The sequence below is a fragment of the Besnoitia besnoiti genome, chromosome VI, assembly GCF_002563875.1.
Source record: "Besnoitia besnoiti strain Bb-Ger1 chromosome VI, whole genome shotgun sequence".
Classification (NCBI taxonomy): Eukaryota; Apicomplexa; class Conoidasida; order Eucoccidiorida; family Sarcocystidae; genus Besnoitia; species Besnoitia besnoiti.
In genome coordinates this window covers 2,557,950-2,582,955 of record NC_042361.1, presented here as the reverse complement: position 1 = coordinate 2,582,955, position 25,006 = coordinate 2,557,950, and the positions used below count along the sequence as shown (strand labels likewise).

The following is a 25,006-nucleotide window of genomic DNA, read 5'->3' as shown; positions in this document are numbered from 1 at the left end:
CTCTGGAACGCCAAACGTCGAAATTTTGAAGCCCCGTGCGTGCGTTGTGTGTCTCAGGTCTCTGGCACACGCCACTATGGCGACAGCGCATGGAAGGTGCAAACGTCCGCCGAGGGCAAGCTCGTCATTCGCCACAGAAGGGTACCGACTTCAGACTTTTGTTTCCCTCTCCCGTGCTGCAGTCTGCGTGTCTCTTTGTGACGTCTTCTGCAACCGGCCAGCGCACACGCTCTCGCTTGCTAGATCTCAGCGAAAACGCCATTAGTCTGCTTTCCTTTTTCCTTGCTCACGGCTTGAGGAATCCTAAGGAAGCATACTGCTAGGCTATTTCGGGTCGGGGTGTGCGTTCCTCACGCGGCCCTTTTCTGCTGCGCGACTCTATCTTGGTGAAAATCCTTTTTGGCGTTGCCGCCATGGTCTAGCACCCGACACTCTGAAACGGGCTCCTGGAGCGCCGCCGCGCGAAGGAATGAGAAGTCAGAGACTTTTTTAAATCCTAAACTAAAAAGCATTCAAACAACATATGACACTGCGTGAACTGAGCCGGGGACGCTCGCTGCAGAGGCGCGCCGCAGAGCGCACGGTTTCGGCCCCCCCCCCCCCCTCCCCCCCGCGAACGCCGCGCACACAGAGAAACTGCTTTTCAGTCACTTTGCAACCGACAAAAAAGGCCAAAAATACAGAAAACAGGTGCCGCGTCCGGCTCGCCACCAACTTGGGCAGACCCGAGAACTTCTCACGCGCCCAGAAGCTCGCTCTCCGTCTCGAAGCGCACGTAGGATCTGAACACAGGAAGCAAAACACAGGATTGATGTGCATCTCAAAAAACGCCGCTAACGTTGCGTTCCCTTCAGAAGGCTGACGCCGCGCAATACGCCACTCGAAATGCAGCTGTTTCAATGCAAAAATCATCTCTCGTTGGCCTAGCTCTATTATCTGTATCTGAAAACCTCCCCTCACTCTCTAGCACGCCACTGCGCTGCAGCGCAAGTTTCGATGACGATACCCGCACGGCGTCTGTGCATAGGGAGACAGGATGGCAGACGATGACGGCGAAGAATGTTTCTCTCGACTCCGCTAAAAACTAATCTGACTCCTGGCCAGTGCGAATCCAGAACCCCCCGCCGCCCCGCAAAGGACCGCAGAGAGTCTGCGCCTCGCTTACAGAAGGAACGTTTCTGACGGCTGGATATTCGTGACAGCCATCCGATCGTCGCTCGCGCGGTGCCGCGAGATGACTGCGCGCACATTCCAGAAAACGATAAAAGCGCCAAATTCACGCCGACTCAGCAGAGACAGCAGAGCGCCCTCACAACTCACGCGCAGCAAAGCTTCGCATCCGAGACTCATTCGATAACAACACGACGCCCACATGCCAATACCCACCAGCATCCACAGGGAGCTGAAGGATAGCGTCGAACACAGACACGCGAAAAGCTCACCAGAAACCGGACGAGGCTCACACGACTGCAAGAGCCGCCGCGTGCTTTGCTCGCGTCAGAAAGCCTTTCTCAGCCACACGAGTCATGTTGTGAAACGGCAGCTCGCGAACAGCGAGCCCTCCTTGTCTGCACGAGGCTCTAAGCAGGGTCCGCGTCGGAGCAGCTCCCGAAGAATCCTTACTTTGCGAGATCTTCGTTTGCCGTCGGTCCCAGAGTTGCAGCACCAAGCCTGAAGCAGGCCAGCGGAGCAAAAAGACGGCGAGAAAGCGAATAAAGAAAAGGAAGACGGACCGGTGAAGCGACCAAGACTCGGGGAGGGCGAAGGCGAGACAAGAGATATCGTCGAACATCGACAGGGCGCTTACGCCCCCGGCGCTCGGCGCCCTAGAGAGGCCCATGGACGAAATTCCACACAAGAGAGAGGAGCGCTGAAAGTGAAGACGAGGGACTTGAATGAAACCCAAAATAAAGTTCAAATCATTATCTCCCCGTACCTCTTTCCTGCGCGCAGTCAAATGCGGCTCCCCGAGGTTGCAGCCTGCAAACAGAAAGGCGGGACTCTTGCAGCGCCGATGAGCGTTCTGGCATCCTTTGGTGAACGCGACAAGCTTCTTTCTGCTTGTCTTTGCTTTGCGAGAAGGCCTAGAACAGTGAAGACGCTCACAAGACGTTTGGTCCCCCCGTACTCAGATCCCTCACAACAGATAGACCTCCTCGGCTCACTGCCGGCGACGAACGGCATTTATCTGTTAATCACTCGACGCGCCTCGGCGTAGACACTGGAAACCTTCACCCCACGATGTCTCCACCGCCCCCGGGCGCCTCACACTAGCGCATGTCTGGGGCCCTAAAAACCCCGCCGTCAGCTTTATCTTTACGTTCAGCCCTCTACGAAAGCCTATATATACATATATATATATACATGCAGATCCACGTAAATAGATGCATAAATATGTGTATTTAATGGCTAGAAATCGGGGCTCTGTTTCCCTCATTGCTGCGGTATTCTGTTTGTGTTGGTGTTAGGGACGCACAACGGGTTGAAGAGAAGAAGATTCGCGAGGTCGAAGAAGCATTCGGGCAGATCTGAAAGTTCCTCCTTCATCTTCTCCTCCTGGGAGAGCGTGCGCTTCAGTTGGTCTGCGAACCCGCCAGGCACACACCTGCCTCATTTGTCACGTCCCTCCCCCCCGTGCGCTCAAAAAGCCTCTTCTGTCAGCGCCTTGAACACACGACTGGGCACGATTCTTCCATGTATATTCGCCCCTCCTTGACTCCTCAGTTTGAGCAGAACTGCGGTTTGTCGGCACTAAAGTCAGCATGACTCGTAAATCTATATAGGCTGCCTGCCTTTTTTCACGGAGTGAAAAAGTATTTAGTACGGAACAGGCTCCCGGTGCGCCTCCCTCGCTTACCTGCAGTGAGAAATCGAGGCAGGTAGACGTCCGCGAGTCTGCGGCGGTACAGAACTTGCGCGCACCACGCCGGCAGAAGAAGCATCTGCCCCGTGGGGACTTCATCGAGCTCGAAGCCCTCAACGGCCTGCAAGTCGAGCGACGGCAGCGGCATCAGCAGTTGGCAAGGCACCACGCACAGCGACGACGCGCGGAACATCAGCAGCGAATCCAGCGCGCTGCCAAACGTGCCCTGACTCTTAGCCAAATACTCCGTCGACCTGCAGAGACAAAAGGAAGCGACCGCCCACAAGACACAGAGACATCAGACGCGCCTCGGCGCAGGAACCCCCCGCAGGCCGGCCTCCACGATAATAACCCAGACAGTCTGTCTCACCTGCGGAGCGGCCAGACTTCGATGTCCATGGCAGCTTGCGCGCGGCGACTGGCGAAGGCGCCGCCCTGGAGGAGTCTCTCGATGAGGCCTTTGGCGGCTTCGCGGCGGACGAGCGTCGCTCCGCGGAGTTCCTGGTGCCCGACGAAGATGGAGGGCCCGCCTTCGTCCCGCCCCCGTCCCCCGCCGCCCCGAGGCAGCACGAGGAAGCCACACCCCTCGGCGTCGCGGCTGTCGCCGTCGCTCAGGAACGGCCTCGAGGCGCCCGCGAGCGACGGCGCGACATACGAAGCGCCCTTGTACGCGCAGAGCAACAGCAGCAGGCTGCGGAGCCTGTCGAACGACGCCTGGTGGATGCCGTTCGCAACGCCCGCCGGCAGACGCTGCGACTGCTCAAGCTCCCACTGCAACACACACACACACACACACACAGCGCGCCGCGACGTCAAGAGGCCTCAGCCGCAGGCTCGCTGCATGCGCGCAAGGCGTCAAGGAAAGCCGACCTAGAGAGCGCACGCGCGCGAATAAAAAGAAGAGGACAAAATCCGCGTCGCTGGATTCCGCACACTCACTCCCAGCCGCAGCGCGGACTTCTTAGGAGAGATCGCAGACCTGATCATCTCAGAGGCCGAGTGGGGTCGCGTCTTGACGTAGATGCATGGAAGCGACGCAGTCCCGAGAGGAAAAAAACAAAGAAGAACGCCTAGTCTGACGTACCTCGAGGACGGAGTCGAGGTGGCGTTGAAGATGGTCATCCGCGAGCATGTGAAATCCCAAGTTGCAGAGATGCGCCGCGCCTCGCTGGAAAGCCAACAGACCCAAACGGACGCCCGACATGCTCGCATACGCTGACAGAAACCTATCACACGACGCCGAAAGCGACCGTTCTCGCTGCAGAGAATAAAAAGTGTAACTTCGAGACAGGGAGGCGAGGCCAAAATCCGGCAGTCTTTTCTTTGCTCCACAGGAGAGTCGAGGGCCGCTCTGGAAGAGGCACAGGGCAGGCGTGACGCAGGGCGATACCGGCATCCAGGTCGCAGTCGCGGCACCTATCGGCAGAACTCTCGGTTTCCTTCTACGCGCCGTCGCTTGCCAGGCACCACACGTTCGAAAGAAATGCCCTCCATGTGGCTCATCGAGCAGAGAGATCTCCCTCACACGCACTGCCCTCTTCCGCTTAAACGCACAGCGCCCCTGCCTCCGTATGATACGGGTCAGTTTTCTCTACTTGCTTCAGGCGCCGCGTAGGCGCAGCTGCTTGCGCGTTTTCGCAAAATTCCCCGTTTTTTCTTCTTCACAGATCTGCCTTCTTACCGCCGGGAGCTCGACAAGAACGGGGAAGCACTCCTCCATGGAGCGCTCCGGGGCGCGCGCCTCCTCCAGGAGGACTTCGGCGGTCGCGGCGCGAGGGGCCCGCGCCGCGCCCTCGGGGGCGACCGCGGCCCCGTCGTCCTCTACGCCCCCGCGGGGGGGGCCTCTGCCCCCCGCGGGGGCGCCGTCCTGCGGGCCCCGCGCCCGCGCCCGGTCTGTCTCCTCGCGCGCCCTACGGGGAGTGGCGGCGCTAGAAAGGAGCCCACGGGAGGAGGCGGAAGCCTGCGAGAGGCTGGCGCTGCCGCCCCCTGAGAGCGACGCACCGAGGAAGGGTGAGGCGGAGTTCCTGTTCGCGTGGCTCGCCTGGCTGCTGCCCCCCCCCGCGCTGTCTCCGTCCTCGCTCGGGCGCCGGCGCCGGCGCTGGAGCCCAAAGGACCCGCTGTGCGCCCGCGCCAGCGAGCCGGCTTGTCCAGGGCCCGGCTGAGAGAAGGAGAACCGCGAGTGATCAGATCGCCCGCCAGACACGTGGCGAGACGCCTGACTCCGATCCGTGGCCCGAGGTGTCGGCTGCGACGAGCCGAGCGGCCGCTGAGACGCGACGCTGCCGCGGCGACTGCCTGGGTGAGGAAAAAACGACGAAGAAGAGGAAGAGGAAGACGAGGAAGAAGACGAAGGCCGACTGCGCTTCTTTCGCCCTGCAAGAAACGCGAGGGGGTCGTCCCCGCTGGTGCCGCGCTTCATCGCGGGCTGCACAACAGAAACCGAAGCGAGCAGAGAAAAGAGCCTGGAGACTTATTCCTCCTGCCTCCGGCAAGAGACGGGTCGGGGCCCAGGCGAAGGGCTGGGTAGATTCAGGTGTACCGACACACCGGGTTCAGAGAGGGCATCTCCATTGCCAGAAAAAAGAAAGACTGCGGGCCGCCGCGCCCCGCCCGAGACGCGGATTCACCACTTCCTCGCGAATCTTCCGCGCAAGGAGGAAGCCTCCATTCGCCTCAGGCGATCTTAAAACCAGAATAAAGACTGAAAGCGCGCTCGCCCAGCTCATAGAATAGCTCTACTCCTAGTCCTCGACATTAAGAAACCGCGCGGACATCTCCCGTCTGCAAAAGCGTGTCGTCATCTCTAGAGTTCGAAGATTCTTTGTGGTCTTCGAAATACAGCCATCAAATAACAGGCAGGCGCTTGGCAATACAAAACACGCCGAGGAAGAGTTCAGAAACGGTACGCCGGAGAACGGCACCCGCACAGTATTCGCACTCTAGATTCTACAATCTCCGCTTCGCAGACAAAAACACGCCGTTGAGTTCAGTGTCTGGGAACAGAGACGTTCCACGGGACTAGACGAGAATCCGCGCGATCAACAGGAATAGAAAAACACAGGAGAAGCAGCCAGGCACACACATCAGCTAGGCGGCAGGCCTTCACCGAGAGCAGTGAGGTTCCAAAAAAGCACTGAAACAAAGCGCACATATGTCAAGCGCCGCTAGGCGTTGACTCTGCTTCTGCGGAAGCGAACGCCGCGTACTGCCACAGGACAGAACAGGATGACGGAGAGACTGGAGACTAGACCGCGGATTGTACGGCAAATACCAGCGCAGCCTTCTATTCCCCAAAATGTCGAGTGTGTTGACGGAAAATGGAATCCAAGTCGCAGCGGACTCGAACGGTTGAAATACGCGGAAGAACTGTAACTACACCGGGGCGGCGATATCGAAGTCGGGGGATCGAGTGAAGGGACGAGAGGGGCGAAGACACGTTGCACAGAAAAGAGTAGCGAATAATGCGGACGATGCTTCACCTGGCGGGGCGATCTTCCCGTTGCGAAAGGCGTAATAGAACGCGCGCTGAACAGACTTTCTATTACACCAGCCAGAGAGGCGAGAAGGGGGGGGTCGTCTCAATGATCTGGCGGGGACGCCGAGAGCGAGGAGGTGTCGAACAGCTGCAGGACGGTCAGAGCGCTAATCTCGAATTCTCCCGAGCTCGGAAAGAGCTGGAAGACTATTTAGCTCGGGCCAAGACGGAACACAAGAGATCAGAAAAAAGACGGTAAAGGTGCACCCATGAGTGTGACAGTAGATGTACGCGTAGGCGGGACAGGCGGTCGGCGATGGGAGGCCGCGGCTCCGCCAGCGAGAAGACAGAAAAGGAACAATGGAGGGGGAAGGGCGCTTGAACTCTGTCTCTTGAACGATGAAGAACCCTCCCTGCACTCGGATTTCCTCTGTCCTCAGAGAAGAAATTTTCGTACGCGGGACCCGGGGGGTGGTGTTCGCGAAAGGGGAGAAGCAGGGGGTTGTGTGACCCTGAATCGGCTCTGCGAAGCACAGCAAGGCAGAAATGAGCGACGGAAACCGGAGAGTTCAAGTTGCCAGACGAGCGCGCAAAATCAAGAGTCCGCGTCGTTCAGCCGACAGAAAGGCCCTGCTGTAAAACAGACGCATTTTCAGCATCTGTAGAGCGCGTTCCAACCTCGTTGCGGCGGACGTGCAAGAAGACACAGAGAGAAGACCCCCATCTGGATGACGCTTGCTGCTTCTTACCTCCTCGCTTTCTTGTCGGCTGGCGAAAACCTTGCGCATGCACGGGTGCCTGCACGCATGGGAGCCACCCAAGTTCAGAAGACACTCACAACGCATCTGTCTCGCGGCCTCAGGGAACGAATCCATAGCCAGTACGGAACCAGAAACCTTCTCACAGCGGATGCGAAAACGGGTCTGTAGCCCAGCGAAAATCTCTCGTCCATGTCTGCGGCAGAAGGGTCACAGGTGACCAGGGCTTCCTCGTGTGCCGCTCCGCACCCGGGGGCCACGGCGGAGGATGCGCGTGAGCGGGAAAAGCGAATTTAAATTAGATTTGCGTCGAAATCTTCTGGTGGACTCTTTTCTCACTGCGTATTCCGTGCCTTACTTCCTGCCCCAGCCACTCTGACTGAAGACTTCCACTTCGCTGTGCCCCCGTCCAGGTCACGGCACCTGCCGGCGAACAACCGGCCACAACACAAAGCGCCGCGGGAGCGGCCTTGCAGAAATTCACTGTGTCTCCTCCAAGACCCTCTGCGTTGCGCAGACGCAAGCGCTGTGACAAAAACGCCGCTCAAAGGGTTTAGCGTTGCACGTCATCTCGCACTCCACGGTTCTCGCATGTGCCGCTGCGGCAGTCTGGAACTGCCAACGTACTATGACCCCGGGCTTACGCCTTTGAAACTGTAGGCACACCTGGAAGAGGCAGCAACGCTGAATCAGACTGAAAAAGCTGAACCCATTGTAGCTCCAGCCTCGCCTGCGTTGCGACATCGATTATTGTGATAATCGAAGACAGCCTGTCTTTGGCGGTTCGCCCATACACCATCCCCTTTTCTCAAGCAGCCCGACCAATCTCATGTATTACCTGCGAGGAAAGGTTGTGCGCTGACCCTGAGCGCTTCATTCCACAGGCGCCTACCTCTGCAGAGCACTTCATTTCGCGTCCCGCGGTGCAGGTGTTGAGTTGTTGCTTTATTCCAACCTCAGATCCACTGTGCAACTAAGGTTCCACAACCAGTGCCCTCATCAGGACGCAGACAGGGAGTGAGTTTCGAGTCTCACACCTACTGCGCTGTCAGTTCGAGGGAACTGCGCTCGCGCGTATACAAGGCAAAACGCTAATCCAACCCCTTTGGTCAAAACTCGGGCGGATACTCTAGAAAATATATCGTGTAGATCGAAATTCGAGAAGTATGCTCACTGGCTGTCAGCACACTAGCAGAAAGCAACACGAACCGCCTGGTGGCCTGCCATGACCTTGGGATACGCGAAATTCCAGGATAGATGAGTATCTTATTGGTGTTTCGCTTCTTCCTACCGCACATTCTCCGAATTACGGGCCTAGATTTATCGTGGTACAGCACAATAATGGTGCTGCTCGTCGAGAACGCTGGTTCGAGCGTCTGAGCAGACGCTGAAGCCTGGGGAATGCGCGGAGGTTGGTGTCTTCACCAGTGTGCTTCGCTTCTCAGTAGCTGCGGACGATCAGCGGGCCTCCAGAGATGTCTTCCAGCGCAAGGTGTGTGTGATGGCGAAGTCTGAGGGAGACAATCCATATTTATTCAGTGTTCCATGGAGCCCATGTCGCTCGCTTCGCATAAACCAGAGAGACAACGCTGCTTGCATCTCACGAATGACGGATGGCGCAGAACGACGATCTATCTGTGTGTGTGTGAGGCTGCCAATTTGACTCGCTTCCCCTGCTGGAAACGCATATCCTGCCGGCATCAGTCCGGATTTGTCGTCGAACTTGGGCCCTCCAAGCCACACGGCAGGGCGGAAAATTGCTCAGATCTCGTTTCTTTTCTTTCCGCACGCGTGGTAAGAACTGGATACCGCCCAAAAAATCACTTTGTGCGAAGGCATCTTTCGAAAAGAGCGCCAGAAGATCGAGACAGATTCGCTCTGCTGCGGAAGTACAGAACGCCTTTAGACTGGGGACGACGCCGAGAATGCCGGAAGGCTCCATTCCTCCAGTCTCCCACCCAGTTTTCTTTTGCAGCTGGGCTCGGCCGCCCCCCCACCCCCCTTTGCCAAGCCTTGCGCTAAGGTCGCTCCCAAAAAGATGCGTGACCGCGGTTAGAAAGTCGCAGGCGGATCACATCTGGACGGCTGCGACAGCAGATCTCCGCGCACAGACAGGTGCAACGCAGAACGGCGGCGGCGAGGATACGCGGCGCCGGGCAGATTGTGTATTTCTGTGCTCGCTCTATGAGTTTAAGGGTTTTCGGTGCTGTTTCCGTTCTGCTTTGTCTCGTTATTCGTTTCCTCTCCGTCCGCGGTGACTGCGCAATGGCACACCGACGGAATCCAGCCTGGCGGAGGAGGGCCGTTTGCGCGGCGGTCGCCCTCGCGGGATCGGCTCTGCTGTGGCATCCGGTGGAAAGCGAGGCGCACATCTACTCGTAAGCACTTTGAGCTTGTCTTTGCCTTTCCTGAAACAGAAGCCAACGCCTTCCTTGTGAAGTCTCCAATGCGCTCTCATTATCAGGATGCGAGTGACGGTTGGGCGGCGTGAAGGCCTTACACGGCGCCGTCGCCCTCCGCAGCCGTCTCGTCTCCCCCGCCTGGCGCAGAGCACTGAGCACTCTAGCGCTTGTGCGACACACAAAAGAGGTCGTTTTTTCTGTCCAACTTCAGTTGTTAACACTCTGTCTGAGCTGCATTTAAACTCTGATAAGCAGGCTATAGAGGGACGGACTGAACGCACCTTGAGCGGCGGGGGCCCTGGAGCCAGCCACGGCCTGACAAAGCGGGCAACGCCATTCTCGTAGCACGGCGAGTGTCTCTATCAGCCTCATATATCGTTCACGGAATGACTCGAAGTTGTCGACGTCGTCCGCCGTCCCGCGTGGATGTCTGTTTGCAGGGAGGGCGTGGAACTGCATCGCCCAGATATGGACATGACTCCATATGTTGGAAATAACGCCGAGCAACGTAGGTTTCGTGCCGTTTGTTCAGATATAGCGCCGCTCGAGAATTTGCTTCCCTGCGCTTGCCGATTATTCAGGGCCCGGATAAGCGAGCGCACTATTTTCAGCGAGAAGCACTCTCCAGCTGAGGTTCATATCCTCCGTTTTTGTGGCTCCCGCTGCTCACAGAGATTTGCTATGAGCCCGACGTGGAATACGTAGACCACACAGTTCTGGCGATCGAAGGCGGGCATGTTCCCACGCCAGCACAGTGCCAAAACCTTTGCGTGCGCTACAATGAGTGCTTTCACTGGACTTGGGAGTCCGCTACCCGGAACTGCTACCTGAAGGACGCGACGGCCCTCTTCAGCAGGCAGAAAAACTACGACACGCGGAACAAAATCAGCGGACCCAAATGGTGTATGATGCCATTCCCGCCGAGGTGCTACGAAGTTGACGTCGCCTACGAGGGACACGAAGTCACCAAAAATCCGCTTCCGAATGTCGTGAGCGCTCTCGACTGCCACCGCCTTTGCATCGAGGTGGAAGGCTGCCGCTACTGGACGTGGACTGCGGATGCGCGGACGTGTGAAGTGAAGAGTGTCAATGCGCTTCAAGGCTGGCGCCGGTCGTTCGAAACCATCGGAAAAATCTCGGGGATGAAGAGCTGCGGTAAGTCCGCGACACCGGAAAATGACATCCGCTGGACGAAGTTGCACCCCTACGTGCAACTTGATTGTGCCCGTGAGCATGCGGACCCGTGGCCGTTACAGGAAGTGTCCCATGATAGACACCGCTTGTGGAAACACCGTGCTTGGGCAAAAGGCTACTCTGTTTTGCATGTAAGACCGCTGCGATGCCAATGGCGCCGGCCGAAAGCAGCACCCCCCCTCCGCATTGGAACAGCTGTGCGTCAGTGCATGGCATCGGGGGGCCCTTGGTTTTCCAGTCTTTCGAGTCAATGTGTAGAATACAGCAGAAGGGTACACATTCTGCGGGGAATTCTGCCACTATGTGCTTTCAGGCTTGTGCACGGAAATCGGGACGGACTACTACGGGCATGATATTCGCCGCGTGGAGACGAAGAACATTGTCAGCTCCGAGCACTGCCGCGACTTGTGTATCAAGGACAAAAACTGCTTCTTCTGGACGTGGGTATCCAACTGGAACAACTGCTACCTGAAAGGGCCGACAGCGCTGGAGGCGTGGCGCCGCGACGACGAAACAACGCAGTCGCTTGTTTCGGGTTCCAAGTTCTGCCCTATGGACCGAGACTTGCGACTTGCTTCTCTGTCTCGCAGTCCGTTCATGTACCCCGCGTTCTACCTACACAACCCTCCCCCCTGCTACGAGATCGGCGTGGACTACGCTGGTCACGACTTGGAAGCCGTTGATGCCGACGATTTGCTCTACGTTCAAGACTGCCAGCACCGGTGCAAGACGCGAGACGGCTGCGTCTACTTCACCTTCGATACCGAAAGCAAAGTTTGCTACTTAAAGGGTGGCGGCGCACTTCACAACTGGACCAAGGACCATACCACAAGCCACCTGATCTCTGGGCCGCAGGAGTGCCCCTGCCCCGGAGTGTAGGTTCGAAACCCACTCTAGCATTTTTCTGCGTCTATGGGCTGTAACCCAAGTCAGATCTCCAATTTGTTTTTCCTCGAAACTCTCTGTCCTTTAAGTCTCTTTCCCTCGTCTACTCGGGCTGTACCCACGCCCGCGGCGTGGTGAGGCCGCGAGAGCGAGGACGAAAACCCACAGCCCTAGCGCTCCTTACTCTAAGTAGGGACGCGGGCACCTGGAATCGCGCAAGCGTACCAGGCTGGCGGATCATAATTTAGATTCAGATGCGTTGACAGACTGGCGTCCTTCGGACGTCTCGTAGTTGCGATTCGTAAAAGCATCCCAAGACTTGTAGCACGTAGCTTTGAGTTTGCCAGAATGTTTTTCTCCAGTCGCTGTGCCCCCGTGCACTAGACGGCAATGCCAGAGCTACGTGTCAGCCGTGCCAGGTTTTACCATCTTCCCAGACAGATTCAACCCTCCATCTGGACTCTGTGTCCCCGACGTGAAGCTGACAGTACGGACAAGACCCTCAGAAATAGCTGTATGCCCATGCCGAGGATCCGCCACCGTTTGTCTATCGTTGCCCCTGTGGACTCCACTTCGAACTGAAATTTATTCAAGCGCTGCCAACCCGTACTTCAAGTCAGCAGCACACCTCCGCAGCCGTTGTCCGTCCTCCTAGCGTTGCACCCTGGTAAAGAGGCTCCGTAGTTGGCCGCGCAGTTCCGCCGACCTTTGAGAAAACTGCGGAGTCTCTCCCCGCTTTTCGGCTTTGCATGCTGCCGTGAGTCACGCCTACGACGTGGCGGCGAGTCTTCTCAGGCTGTATCGAGTGAGCCGCAGACGCTTCACCACCGCACGGCCCCGCAGATGAGATGCGCTACCGCGTCTAAAGCGATACGGATTTCGGCTCAAACTCGCCTGTGGGATGCGACGCGGACGGGCGGCGTTCACGCGCCTCGCGAAACGCGGGGATGCGGCTCGCTGAGCAAGGAAGGCCATCCTCAACGAGGCTACCTGTGCGTGCCAGGAGGATAGAGGGACGGCGTGGGCTATTCTTCGAAATGCCCACTCCCTCTCTCGTAGAAAGACAGCTGCACGCTACACTTCCACCGCAACGTACGCTCCTACACTCACCGGAAAGGGTCTCGACTCTTCATGGACCGAAAGACCAGTCGTGTGTGAGTTGTTGAGGCCGCGCACGCGCCTTCATCGAACTCTCAAGGGAGATCATCCTTCTGGCCTTCTCTGAACGCGGGCCCCGATGCGCCGCACGTGGCGGCCGCAGTCAGTTGCGAACTGCGCACTCTGTCACATGAGGCGCGACAGCGAGACGCACGAAAAGATCGTCTTCACATACGAATACGCTGCGGCGTCTACATGCTCCAAAATAGAAATAGGTCTGTCTACGTGCGCGGACAGAATCCAGCAAAGTCTGAGGCTGTGCGGTGCCGACGCGGCGCCATCAAGCACGAAAACGAGAAGCGCGGCGCCCACGAGTACAGCTGTATCAGCCATTCGCCCCCCTAAGCACGGCGGAATCCCCATTCGTACCTCCACGCAGATGCCCCTACCGAAGGACAAACACATACAAACCTATGCTTGGATGCGCACACATGGGGGGACCAGAGCACACTGAGCATTCGCAGGCGAAGCACTCGTGGAAATCTGCGAGCAATCCGCGCCAGGTACACGTAAAAAATCTGCGCCTTCCTCCTCCCGTGACGCCTCGGGACGTTGGCGGACTGCCGCAACGAACGAAACACACGCGCTTCAGCGATTTCAAACTGCTCCCGCGAGGGCGTGCCTTCGCGCTCGCGATTCTCCTGAGGCCTCTCGTGAGGCACATGGTCTGGGGCGTACGTCTGGTTTTTTCTGCTTCCAGTGCTTAGCTGTTGAGGAAGTCTTCGAGGTCGATTTCTTGCGCCGGCGTCTCGTCCCTCTCAGGCGACGCGCCGCCGCGCAGCCCGCCCTGGCTGCCGATGACGAGACGCCGCTGCGGGTGAGAAGCGCCCGCGGGTCCCGCCGCGCTCCGCCCCGCCCCGTGGAGACCGGCCGACGCAGGTGGAGCCGCGACTTGGAGGCTGGGCACCTGTGACGCCACCCCCTGCGGAGACACACGAGGCCCGCTAGCGACCGCCTGCGAGGCGTGACCACTGGGCTCTCCCTCGCTGCGCGGCGGATTCGCCAGAGCGTTTCCCGCAGGAGGCCGCGCGCTGCCTCCCCACAGATCCGCTGGCGACGCAGAAAAGACTCCCGCGGAGCCACTCAGCGCCGATTCGCTTGCCGAGGCGTGTATCACCGCGTCGGATGCATGCACTGGACGAGCGGGGGCGGCAGCTGGCGGAGAGGAGCCTTCTGAGACAGTCGAACGGGAGAAAGCTAGATTTCCTTCCGGCTCTGACATGACAGGCTGAGCTCCCGACGAGAGCGCCGGCCTGTGCGGCTCCAGAAGACGCCCCTTGAAAGAGTTTGCCGTGCTGCAGGCGCCCGCTGCGCCTAGACGCGCGCTCAGCTCGCCAGGAAGGGCACTGCTGCCGGCGCCAGCGCCCGAACCCCTCTGGCGGTCGAGAACTGGGGCTGAGAAGGGCGGGGGCGTACCCACAGGGGGACAACGAGCCCAGTCGCAGGACACAGGTGTCCCTCCGCGGCCACCTGACCTGCGGCGCCTCCTGAGTTCACAGAGGAGACGCCGAAAGGCGATTCAGGCGGCCGCTGCGGCACCGCGGACGAGTTAATCCCAGACGAAGGGGGACGAGGCGACGAGACAGCCAGCGTCGGCTCCACCAGCGCTGCCTTCTCTTGCGTCGCCTTCTCGTCATCCGAGAAATCGAAATCGTCATCAGCCACTCGCCACGCGTCCCAGGCCTGTGTGGCTGGAGAGGCTTCGCCTTGCGGGCCGTCAGCGGCCCCACAAAACGTACCTCTGGGACGCAAGGCCGCCGCTGGACGAGGCGAACCCGCTCCACGTCGGGCAGACACATCGAAGGGCGCGACCGGGGGACTCTGGGCCGCCAACGGCGGTAGAGAGGCGTGCGTGGGCTCCAAGGACCCTGTCGTACTGGAGAATGGATCTGTGACTTGCGCCTCCACACTGGGGCGCGCGTCCTCGTCGCTGCCTTCAGCAAACCAGTCTTCGTCGTCGTCCTCCCACGCCGTTTTTTGTGACTGCCGCTGTGGGGCCTGACCCTCCGTCGCCTGGAGTGCCTGCGCTCGCTCCAGCCTCGCTCTTTCGCTGCTTGCACGGCCCATTCGCGCCTTCTCTTCTCGCTCGCGCTGCGCCCTCAGGTGCGCCTGGAGCTCCGCCAGCCCGCCAGATCCCGACCGCGTCCCTCCGCCGCCTCCAAAGAATGCGCTCGTAAAGGCCGAACGCGCCAGCGAAGTGGCGACGGTAGCTGCAGCGGAGGCGACGCTGACGGCTGACAACGCGGGTCGCAGACTCTCTGCCTCGCTGGTGTGGTGCCGCAGACCGACCGGCTCTTGCGTGACCCTATCCTGCAGAGATGGGACAGCGAACGCGCGTCTCTCCGCCCCCAACTCGCCCTGGGCCCTCGACCCCCCAAAGCCCACAAGTGTCTCCTCCCGATTCGGAGACGTCCCCTGTGGTGCGGGGACGGGTGGAGACAGGGGGCCGGCGGGCGGCGCGTGCCCCTGCTCGCGCATCCGCGCAGCTTCCAACGGAGTTTCTCGCGGACAACGGCCTCCCGACCAGGCTCTGGAGGGGGCGGAATGCGCCGGAAGAGAGTCAACTCGAGCAGAGGAATGTGAGAAAAATTCCGCAGCACTTGCGCGAGATTCGCTGCAGTACGGACGTTGCGGCAACGAGGAACCGGCCCGCGGAGAGGCCGCAAGCGGCACACGGTCGGAGAAGGCGAACGGCGCGGGAGTCTCTTCCGCGTCTTGGAGAAGCCGAAACTGCATGCGCAAGTGGGTGTTTTCGCTATCTCTCTGTCGCAATTCACACTCCAACTCGACAACCCGCCGCCGAAGCTGCGCGTTCTCCTCTTCCCGCTTCAGGCCCTCGCGGGCCTCCACCTCGGCGTCCGCCCTTTCGAGTCGCGCAACGTCGTGGCGAAGCTCCTGCAGCTCTCTGCGAAGGGACGCGGAGACAGACACGCAGAGCGAGTAAGAAAAAGAGACACATCCCGCGACGGAGGAGACAAGCAACGAGTCGCAGTCCCACAAAGCGGCCAAACCGCTGAAGAGAGAGGGAGGAGACACGCCGCCTCCCAGCGGGCACAGACACATGATAAACAGAAAATTGACGGTACTGAAGAAGACAAAACACGCAAGAACATCAGTAAGCGACGGCGGAAATAGAAAAAAAGAAATGCAGGCGGGACACAACGCAACAGAGACCTGCGAGTGAAGAGACCGCGCAAACGCAGAGGCCGCTTCAAAAACGTGTCCCATAGCTCCCTGAGGAAACGACGCCCACCGGAGCGGAGATGACAGAGGGAGAAGAGAGAAAGAAAAAAACACAAGAAAGAGAGCGAGAAGAGGAGAAGACGAAGCACCTACCGTGCCAAGTCGCCGTTGACGGCGAGGAGCCTCTCGCAGTCCGCGCGGTCCTGAGCTCCCGCAGCCTGCAGACACTTAACCTCCTCCTGGGAAGAACAGAGACACTCGACGAACGTTCTGTGGCGCGCTCGCCAGCGGCGTCTGCCTACCGCCTTCCATCAAGAAGCACCTCGCTGACGCAAGAAAACGCGACTACAGTTCGCTCGCAACGCGAGCCGTAGGAATGCTCGCGAACGCAAGTGCGGTAGAGGGACAAACGGGTCCTCACAGGGCCACTGGGGAGCGGAAAAGCAGAGTCGCGAAGGACCGACGCTGAGACATAGGACTCGAGATCGAAGACGACATCTACGAGCCGCCACCGTGAGGTAGACCGCAGAGCGCATCTCAGAGAGGAATCACGAAGAGAGAGGAGAGATCGAGAACGTACCGCGAACTGCCGTTCCCGTTCTTGCTGACGCCGAAGAAGCTCTTCTTTCTCCTCGGTCCAAAGTTCCGCCATGTCTCTGTAGACAAAAGACAGCCACGCCGATTTATGTGTCCCCTTCTCTTCCCATTTTGACATTCCTTTCTTCACGTACGCCCTGCCCAAGCACCTCCTCGTCCTCTTTGCGAAGAGCTCTCCGCGTTACCGCCATTTGCCGCCTCCGGCGTACAATTTTTTTCAGCTTTTTTACAGCGCCTCCTTTTTTGCGGGCCTTTTCCCGCCCGACGTACCTGCACCGCTGGAGCTCCGCCGCGAAGAAACTCGCCTCGATCGCCTCCGGGGTGCGCGGCGGCTCTTCGTCTTCTCCCCCGCCTGCTGAGTCACCAGACACACATATCACACACACATATGCAGTTATACGTACAACTAAATGCAGCACACGCATACGCTGAAATACTTAAATGCTCAGACTTCTGTCGGAGATATCAGTACATGCAAAGCCGACCAGCCAGGCGGGGCGGGGAAGGCCCTTGCGTGAAGAGGGCGCCTTCCACCTAAATGGAGAGTCACGTGCGAGGAGAAAACAGTTCACGGAAGTGCAGACGCGCATCAGACAAACCAATTCCCGCCCCTGCCTGAAACCGAAGATACTGATTGAGTGAGATACTCGTCACTTGGCGAGAGAAGAGACTGAAGGAAACTGGCGGCCGCCTGGCGGCGCCGCGCGGAGGGTGTGAAGGCGCGCTTCGATGCGAAAATCGAGATCTTTTCGTAACAGCCTTCTCACCTTTGAGTCGCGCGTGGACGCGCAGAATTTCCTTCAGCTGCCTGGCTAGGCGCATGCGCTCCTCCCGCTCGCTCTGCAGCTCCGCTGGAAAGCCAACTCGACACACACGCGCAGAACTCTCATCCGCAAGGCAGCCCCATGAAGCGACTGGGCGATCCCATGAACACTCCACACAGTCACAAACAGGTACACATACGCAGGGAGGCATATCTATGGATAAACGTGGATAACGAGATCGCGCGGTGAACGCATCATGCCACCTTATGCCTCAGTGCCGCCGCAATTTGGGCGTTAGCTCGCGAAGAAAATGCTTCTCTCGCCTCGGCGTACCTGCTTTCTCTCTGACGCACAGAGCCACCTGGTCACCGCTGGCCCTTTTGAGCCTCTCAAGTTCTTCTCGCAGCTCAGTGAGTGTGCGCTCTTTGTTGAGGATCGCTTCTTCATCTCTTCGTCTCTCGAGTCTCCACTGTTCCTTCATCTGCGCTTCCCAGACCGCCCGCCAGCTCGCTGTGTCGGCCTCCAGGTTGGCGAGCGCGGACGCGAGGGCGCTTTGCATCGCTTCTCGATCGCGCGCGAGGACTGCGAAGAGTTCGTCACGGCTCCTGCGAAGTTCTTCTCTCCGTTCGGACGCGCGCCGCTCACGCGCGCGCTCTTCTTCTTCCCGCGTCTCCCTCTCGCTGTTCAGCGAGCTGAGGAGCCTACTCGCCTCGTCGCGTTCCCTCTCTGCTGCGAGAAGGCGATTTCGGAGACTCGAAACCTCCGCCGTGAGCTGCGCGAGCTGGGCTTGGAGTCCCGCTTTCTCCGTGTCAAACTGCTCTCTCTGAACAGACAGCTCCTGCCTCAAAGATCGCGCGTTTTGCTCTCTCAACGCGTGGATCTTCCGCTCGCAGTCGGCAGCCACACGCCTCTCGCTTTCTTCGCGCTCCCTCGCCCACGCCTCACGGAACTCCTCCTGCCGCCGCTGAAGAACAAGGATCTCCGCCTTCAGGGATTCTTCTCTCTCAAGAAAAGAACTTTCGCGCTGCTCTCGGTCTTCATCAAGTTGTCTCTGCCGCTCTCTCTCTTCCTCCTCCCGCCTCCTTCTCTCCATCTCTTCTTCCTCCTGTCGTTCTCGTTCAATCTCTTCCTCCTCCCGCCTCCTTCTCTCCATCTCTTCTTCCTCCTGTCGTTCTCGTTCCCTCTCTTCCTCCTCCCGCCTCCTTCTCTCCATCTCTTCTTCCTCCTGTCGTTCTCGTTCCCTCTCTCCCTCCTCCCGCCTCCTTCTCTCCATCTCTTCTTCCTCCTGTCGTTCTCGTTCAATCTCTTCCTCCTCCCGCCTCCTTCTCTCCATCTCTTCTTCCTCCTGTCGTTCTCGTTCCCTCTCTCCCTCCTCCCGCCTCCTTCTCTCCATCTCTTCTTCCTCCTGTCGTTCTCGTTCCCTCTCTTCCTCCTCCCGCCTCCTTCTCTCTCTCTCCTCTTCCTCGCGCCGCTGCCGCTCTCTTTCCTCATTTTCTTCGTCTTGCTTCTGTATCTCTTTCTCCTCTTCTTCCTGGCGCTGTTTTTCACGGCCTTCCTCGCGCATTTGCAGTTCACCGAGCGGGATGGTGCCCGCAGGCAGAAAGTGCGCCGTGATCGCCAGGCCGCGAGACGCGGGAGAAAGAGAGACGTCCTGAACTTCCTCAGGCGAGCGCGCAGGCAGCAGCTGCACAGGCGCTGCAGCCGCAGAAAATCCATGAGAAACCGGAGAGGCTGTCTCACCGAGGGGAGATAGAGCGCTCCCTCCACCGAAGGCAACGAGCGAGTCGTCCGCAGCAAACAACCGAGACACGTCTCTCTCTCTTTCTTTCTGCACGCTGCCGGATGATCTGAGACGCCGGCCGTCGTTTGCCTCGTAGGACGACGGCAGCGAGAGCGGAGGATCAGCCAACGAGGAGGAAGCAGAGAAGAACGAAAGGGTAGCAGATGCGGAGGACGATGCGACGCTCTCTGTTGCAGCGAGGGAAGCGTTCTGTGGAGAAGGAGACGCAGCTGCGTTCGTAGAGCCCGGCGGCTGAGAGATCCGCGTAGACGCACCTTGCCCGGCGTTCCACGGAACACTCGGGGAAACATTTTCATCGAAAAGGTTGTCAGGCACGACGCGTCGCTGAGGTTTGGTCTTTTCGCCTAAAAACGCACAGGCGTCGCGCTGGGCGCCGCCATCCTCGCCGCTGGCGGGACGCCACGCTCCCTCGCTCTCTTCCTGTCGTTCCTCTTCTCGTTCTTCTTCTTTTCTTCGTTCTTTGTCTTTTCTTTCTTCTTCCTTCTGCGCGTTTTCTTCTTCTGCCTCGCCTTCCTCTTCCTCCCGGGGACTCGACTCGTCCGGCTGGGCAAAGGGACGCTGCGGCTCGTGCCGCTCTCCTTCGAGACCCGAAACTTGCAACTCTTCCTCTCTTTCTTCCACTCCGTCCCCCTCCGGCTCTCCGCTCTGCTTACCCCACCCTGTGCGGCTCGTAGGCGAGGAGGCAGAAGCGAAGAGAATCGAGGTGCGAGGCGCCGCCGATTCGGCCTGCGCCTCCGCGGCCTCGTCCCGCGCGCCTCCTCCCTCGCCTCCCTCGAGGTCGCTGCAGCCATCGTTGGCGTACCTCTCGCCTTTTGTAGAATCGCATGCAGCCTGCTCATCCACGTTTTCTCCTCTCTTTTCGTCCGCAGAGTGATCGCTCGTCGCCGCGCCTCGCTCTCGGCCTGGCGCCGCGTGCTGCAGCTCGTCGCTCTCCTCTTCGCGTCGGGGGGAGTCCAGCTCGAATTCGTCCCCCCAGGCAGAAAGGTGGAGGTCTCCGCGCTGCGCAGCTGGCGCAGGATACAATTCTTCTCTCTCTGCGGACTCTCGCGCGTCCCCCCCCAGGTCTTCTGGCTGCGCTTCGGCGCCGGCGCTTCGGCGCCCCCCGCATTCTTCGTGCGGCGGCTCTAGGTCGAACTCAACGCCCCACGAAGGCGCGACTGCGAAGGCGTGGAGATCTTCGCCCTCTGGCGCCGCGAGGGCTTCCGCGCGTCCGTTTTCTTCGATGTCAAAGTCGTCGCTCCACGTCCCGGCGCCGCCAGCGGCCTGGCTCGGCTCGTCGGCTGCGGCCTTCTGAGCCCCTGTCTCCTTCTTGGCGTCTTCCGGCCCTCGGGAGGCTTCTTGCTCGAACCCCGCGCTGTCGCTCTCGATGTCGAAGTCATCGTTCCACGTCGCAGCACCGTCCGCGTCGCCAGAGGAGGAAAGTCCAACCTGCGGTTGCGGTGCCGCCTGCTCACCCTTCTCGTTCTCCTCGACCGCTTCGCCTCGCAGCCCCCTGAGCTCGGCCGCCGAGGAAGCGACGTCCGCGCCGCGCGCGTGTCCCTCTGGAGCCGTGTCTCGTTCGTCGGCGCGTTCGCTCGCCTGGATGTCTTCGAGATCAAAGTCGACGTCCCACGCGCCCGCAACCTCTTCCGCGGCTTTAGAAGAGGCAGACGCGCCGAGGTTTCCCCCGTCAAGTCCTCTCCCTTCTTCTCTGCAAGGTTCGCGACTCTCTTCGAGGCTTGGTCTCCCTTCGCGACCCTCGAGATCGAAGTCGTTGCCCCAAGGAAGGGGCGCCGCGTCCCTCCGCGGTGACGGAGACGGAGCGGCGCGTTCTTGAGCGACGCCTGCGTCTCGTCTGTCCCAAGCCTGATCGCCTGCGCCGGCCGCGAGCTCCTCCGCGCGCGCTTCCTCGAGGTCTACGGCGACGATCCACGCAGACGAAATTTCGAGAGGTCCTTGTCTGAAGCCAGGCGCGGCCGCAGCCCCTCCAGCGAGCTGCCCTTCTTCTGCGCCCGGCTGTCGGTCTTCTTCTCCGCGCCTCCTCCCTTCCTCCTCCCTTGTCGCGTCCTGCTGTCGCGCCTCGATCGTCGCCGGAGGCACGTCGCCCAGACAGACGCTCGCAGCCGCCTCTGCACCGCCAGGCAACGGCGCCTCCGCCTCTTTCTCAGTTTCGCTTCCAACAGGAGAGAAAGGCACTGGTTCGCCTTCGTTTCTCGCGTCTTCGTCTCCCCCTCCGCCCTGTTCGTTCTTCTCACAGAGGTCGGAATTCTCCGCGTCCTCGAAGTCGAACTCGACGTCCCAGCCGGCTGAGCCCTCTAACCCCGCACTGCGGGTGTCTTCCTCTCCCCTCCCTCCTTCTTCAACTCTCTGGTCTGCTTCCTCCTCACCATGACTCGCTCCTTCGACTCCACGCTCTCCTGGGAGCCCCTCGCCTCGGCTCGCTGCTGCCCGCTCCTCCTCAGCTGCCTCCAGCTGAACCGCCAGATCTACTACGACGCCGCCTTCTTGCCTTCTCGCTGCCTCTTCGCAAGGCGTTTTCGCCGCCGACTCTCCGCGCCAGAGAGCCGCACCTGCTTCGTCCCGCCCGAAGGCCGCAAACTGTCCCGACGGAGAAGTTCGCCGCGGAGACGCTGGCGAGCAAGAGGAAGGCAGGGGCGAGGGAAACCCTGCGAGAGACGACGTCGCCGCAGGGGAGGAAGCGGAAGGATGGATATCCACGGCAGAGAGCGACGAAGCTGGAGCAGGGTCCGCGGCGCCGGAATAAGGAAGAGACGCAGGCGAAGACGAGAAGAGCGGCGGCCCAACAGAAGTATACGCGCCCTGGGAGGCAGAGGAGAGCCCCGCCGCCAGAGAACAAGAAGCGGGCAGGGCTAGAGCTACCGAGGAGACAGCGGGCTCTCCAGGTGCGTGGGAATGCACCAGAGGAGGCGCAGCGAGATGAGCCGCGTCTGCCTCCGCTGGCAGACTGTCTCCCTCGCCGAATTCGATAAACGCATCGAAATCCGTACTCCATGCGGCGCGAGGCTCCACCTCTCCTCGTCCTAACGCGGGAGGAGAGATTCGAGCGCACAGAGGCAGCGGAGGGGAGACTCCCGCGCCTTCCGCTGCGTCTTGCCCGTTGCCACCCTCTAACGGAGGACCCTGCGCGGCTCCCGCGGCGCTGCCGCGACTCTCTTCGCGCCCCCCGACGCATGACGCCGCGTCATCTCCCTGAGCCACGGCTACCGCTGCGGAAGATAGAGGCGCCGCCGAAAATCGAGACGCGGCTGCAGGCGACGGAGACCCTGGGCCCCTCGACGGGGGCTGCGCCCCCCGACTGTCTCCTTCGTGCGTGAAGGCCGCCGCGGAAGGGGCGCGACCCGGCGAGCGCGGCTGCTGCTCCGTGCCTGCGGAGGGGCCCTGCGAGCCCCCGCGCGCCGCCGCCGTTTCAAGTTCTCTAGCTTTGGCTTCGTCGGCTTCTTCGCCTTCCTCCGGACTCTGCTCGCCGACCTCGAGGACGTCTTCCTCCCACGCCCAACCTGCGGCCGCCGACGCCGCCTTCGCGGACGGAAGCAACGCAGGTGGGGGAGAAGGTCCGCTGAAAGCAAACGCGGCATCAAGAGGACGCGCAGGAGGACTCGACAGAGCGGCCGCCTCATCGCTGCTAGAACGGCTCGCAGCGAGTGAGTTCGCAGCTGAAGGCGACTGAGGGCGAGCTGGGCCCTGCACTGCGAGGCCGCTGGGGGGAGACTCGATATCAAAGTCGTCGTCGAAGGCCCAGGCGTCTTTGCCTAGATCTTCCTTCTCCTCTCTTGCTGGCGGATTCCGCGCGGCGCCCGCGTCTGCCACGGAGGGGACTCCCCAGAGCCCAGGTCTGGAAGAGACAGAGTCGGAAGAAGCGACCACAGACGCCGAAGCGGCGCGGTAGCCAAACGGATGCGACGGCGAGACTTGCGCGCTTGAGTCGGCGCGGGGTCCCTCCATAACACCCGCAGGTGCACTTCCTTCGTGAATCACGCTCCACTCGCGCTCTTCTGTCTCTGATTTGAAGCGCGGCGACCCGCCTGCATGGGAGAAACAAGAGACTCCACTCGCCCCGCCCGCGAGGCCCGCGAACGCGCCTGCAGGGCCCGAGCCCCACGGAGCGTCCCGCGGCTGCGGGACGCTGCGCGGAGACACGTCCGTGTGCGGCCGCCCCTCGAGCCCGGGGAGGTGCAGAGGGGCAGGTCCCAACGAGGAAGCTGGAAAAGAAGCCGCAGAAGAAGGCGCGGACGCAGAGACAGCAGGAGGCGACGCGACTGGTGACGGATGAAGACGCTCCGCCTGGAGCTCTCGCAGAAGCGCCTCGTCGTCACACAAGTCTCCGCCCCACGCGGCGGAGGGCGAGGAGTCCGCCGCGGCCGGAAAGGAGACAGTCTCCGCCGGCGGGAGGCCTGTGAGGCAGTACGGGGCTGCAGAGCCCAACGCAGGAGGAGGAGCTCCCGCAGAGAAAGAAGGGCACGCCGAGGACGCGAAGTGAGACGCATCCAACGGAGTCGCAGGCACATACGCGCCAAGAGAAGAGGGCGGAGGGCGAGACGCTGCGGACGACGGAGGAAGCAGAGGACAGGGAAACGCAGCAGAGGGTTTCTGCGGGAGAGATGAGAACTCTCGAGACGAAGGCGAAAGAGCTTCCGAAGAGTACGAGGCCTCCGTGTTGTTCGTCGGCGTCGCAGTGTCGTCCCTTAGGACGTTCGCCACCACCCGCGTGAGCCACATGGCGAGCGCAGAGTCGAAGAAGGAGAGAGAAATCGCCGAATCCGAGCGAAGTAGACCGGGAGACCGCGAAAGAGAGAGGGGCGGAAGCACAAAGGAAAGACAAGGAAAACAAAGAGCGGGGAGACGTGGATAACGATGAGCAGGAGAGAGAGCAGGTAACGAAAACGAACATTCAGAAAGGAACTCACATAGGGAGAATGCGAAGGAGCCGTCTGTGTTTGCTCGGTCGGTCTTCCCCGCCTACACCGCGTCTGGCGGACTAAAGAATCTTCTTCGAAAAGAGCGAAGCCAGTTGCAGAGGATTTACGCATCGACTGCAGCTTGCGCACCGAGAGGGGGAGGAAAGCTGCAAAGATGCGTGGAGAGGTTCACTCGCGAGACGGAAGAAAACAGAGAAAGAACGATTCAGACAAGGTCACAGCAGCAGAAACTGCCACGCAGGGGGATTCAGGGAGGCAAGACGCTGCGAAAAGCCCCCTGACGCGTTTCCTGAGAGAGAACTGGACACTCCGAAAGAAAAGGACGTTGAGATGGGAGAGGCTTGAACAACACGCACGGCACAACGGTCGCGAACTGAAAACGAGAAGCCGAAGCGGCGGAAAATGCGCCTTTCCTGCGCCCGCCGCGTTTGAGAAGAAGATGCAGGGGAAGGATCGCTGAACGCATACGAGGAGGGAAGCGAAAAATGTCGCAGTTGGCTGCGAAAACTGAATGAGAGGAATAAAGAAAAGAACCATGGCCAGTCGGCTCGAGACCAAGAAAGAAGCCAGCGGCGCGCAAACGGCCTTGAGCTCCGCCTCCTCGAATCATCCGCTGCTGCCTTCTGAGAGGTCCCTTCCTGCGCTTTTTGCCTTGCCAAAAAACGCCTAAGTACACTTCGCTTCTGAAGCTTCACGAAAACCGCGGGCTCCGACCGGGATCAGTTTGCCCTTACAATCCGCTCCGGTTGTGCGTCGCCCAGACTCCTTGAAGCCCTCTTTTGAAAAAAACCGCAAAAGCATCTTCCTCGAGCGATACGCTACACACAAGACAGAATAAGGAGCGAGGGGGGCCTGCTGGGAGATGGATAACAAGTGCCAGCGGCGTTGACAGGCTTTTCTTTCTCTCCCATCTGCAACACTCCGGTGTATATACACGCAGCGTGTCTTCGCTGAATTTCGCCTGCATGCGCGCTGCGCGAAAGACGACGGCGAGACACACACACGGACTT

The 25,006-nt window shown here is 60.1% G+C and overlaps 3 protein-coding genes across 3 annotated transcripts; 1 reads left to right on the top strand and 2 right to left on the bottom strand.

The window, feature by feature from the left end:
* Positions 1-736: 736 nt before the first annotated feature.
* On the bottom strand, positions 737-5,282 carry BESB_067760 (uncharacterized protein; the record flags this gene model as incomplete). Its single annotated transcript, XM_029365169.1, has 9 exons — positions 737-782; positions 1,166-1,238; positions 1,624-1,671; positions 1,937-1,980; positions 2,477-2,582; positions 2,858-3,117; positions 3,234-3,634; positions 3,948-4,031; positions 4,545-5,282. The coding sequence occupies 9 exons, from the start codon at positions 5,280-5,282 to the stop codon at positions 737-739; spliced, it is 1,800 nt and encodes a 599-aa protein (XP_029218752.1).
* A 4,079-nt stretch (positions 5,283-9,361) lies between these two features.
* On the top strand, positions 9,362-11,571 carry BESB_067750 (PAN/Apple domain-containing protein; the record flags this gene model as incomplete). The annotated part of the gene is made up of 4 exons (XM_029365168.1): positions 9,362-9,474; positions 9,939-10,006; positions 10,171-10,653; positions 11,006-11,571. The coding sequence occupies 4 exons, from the start codon at positions 9,362-9,364 to the stop codon at positions 11,569-11,571; spliced, it is 1,230 nt and encodes a 409-aa protein (XP_029218751.1).
* Positions 11,572-13,438: 1,867 nt separating this feature from the next.
* Positions 13,439-23,796, bottom strand: BESB_067740 (uncharacterized protein; the record flags this gene model as incomplete). The annotated part of the gene is made up of 7 exons (XM_029365167.1): positions 13,439-14,130; positions 14,211-15,640; positions 16,072-16,157; positions 16,499-16,574; positions 16,786-16,870; positions 17,283-17,366; positions 17,613-23,796. 7 exons carry the CDS (start codon positions 23,794-23,796, stop codon positions 13,439-13,441), a joined length of 8,637 nt encoding a protein of 2,878 aa, XP_029218750.1.
* Between the last annotated feature and the right edge of the window lie 1,210 nt (positions 23,797-25,006).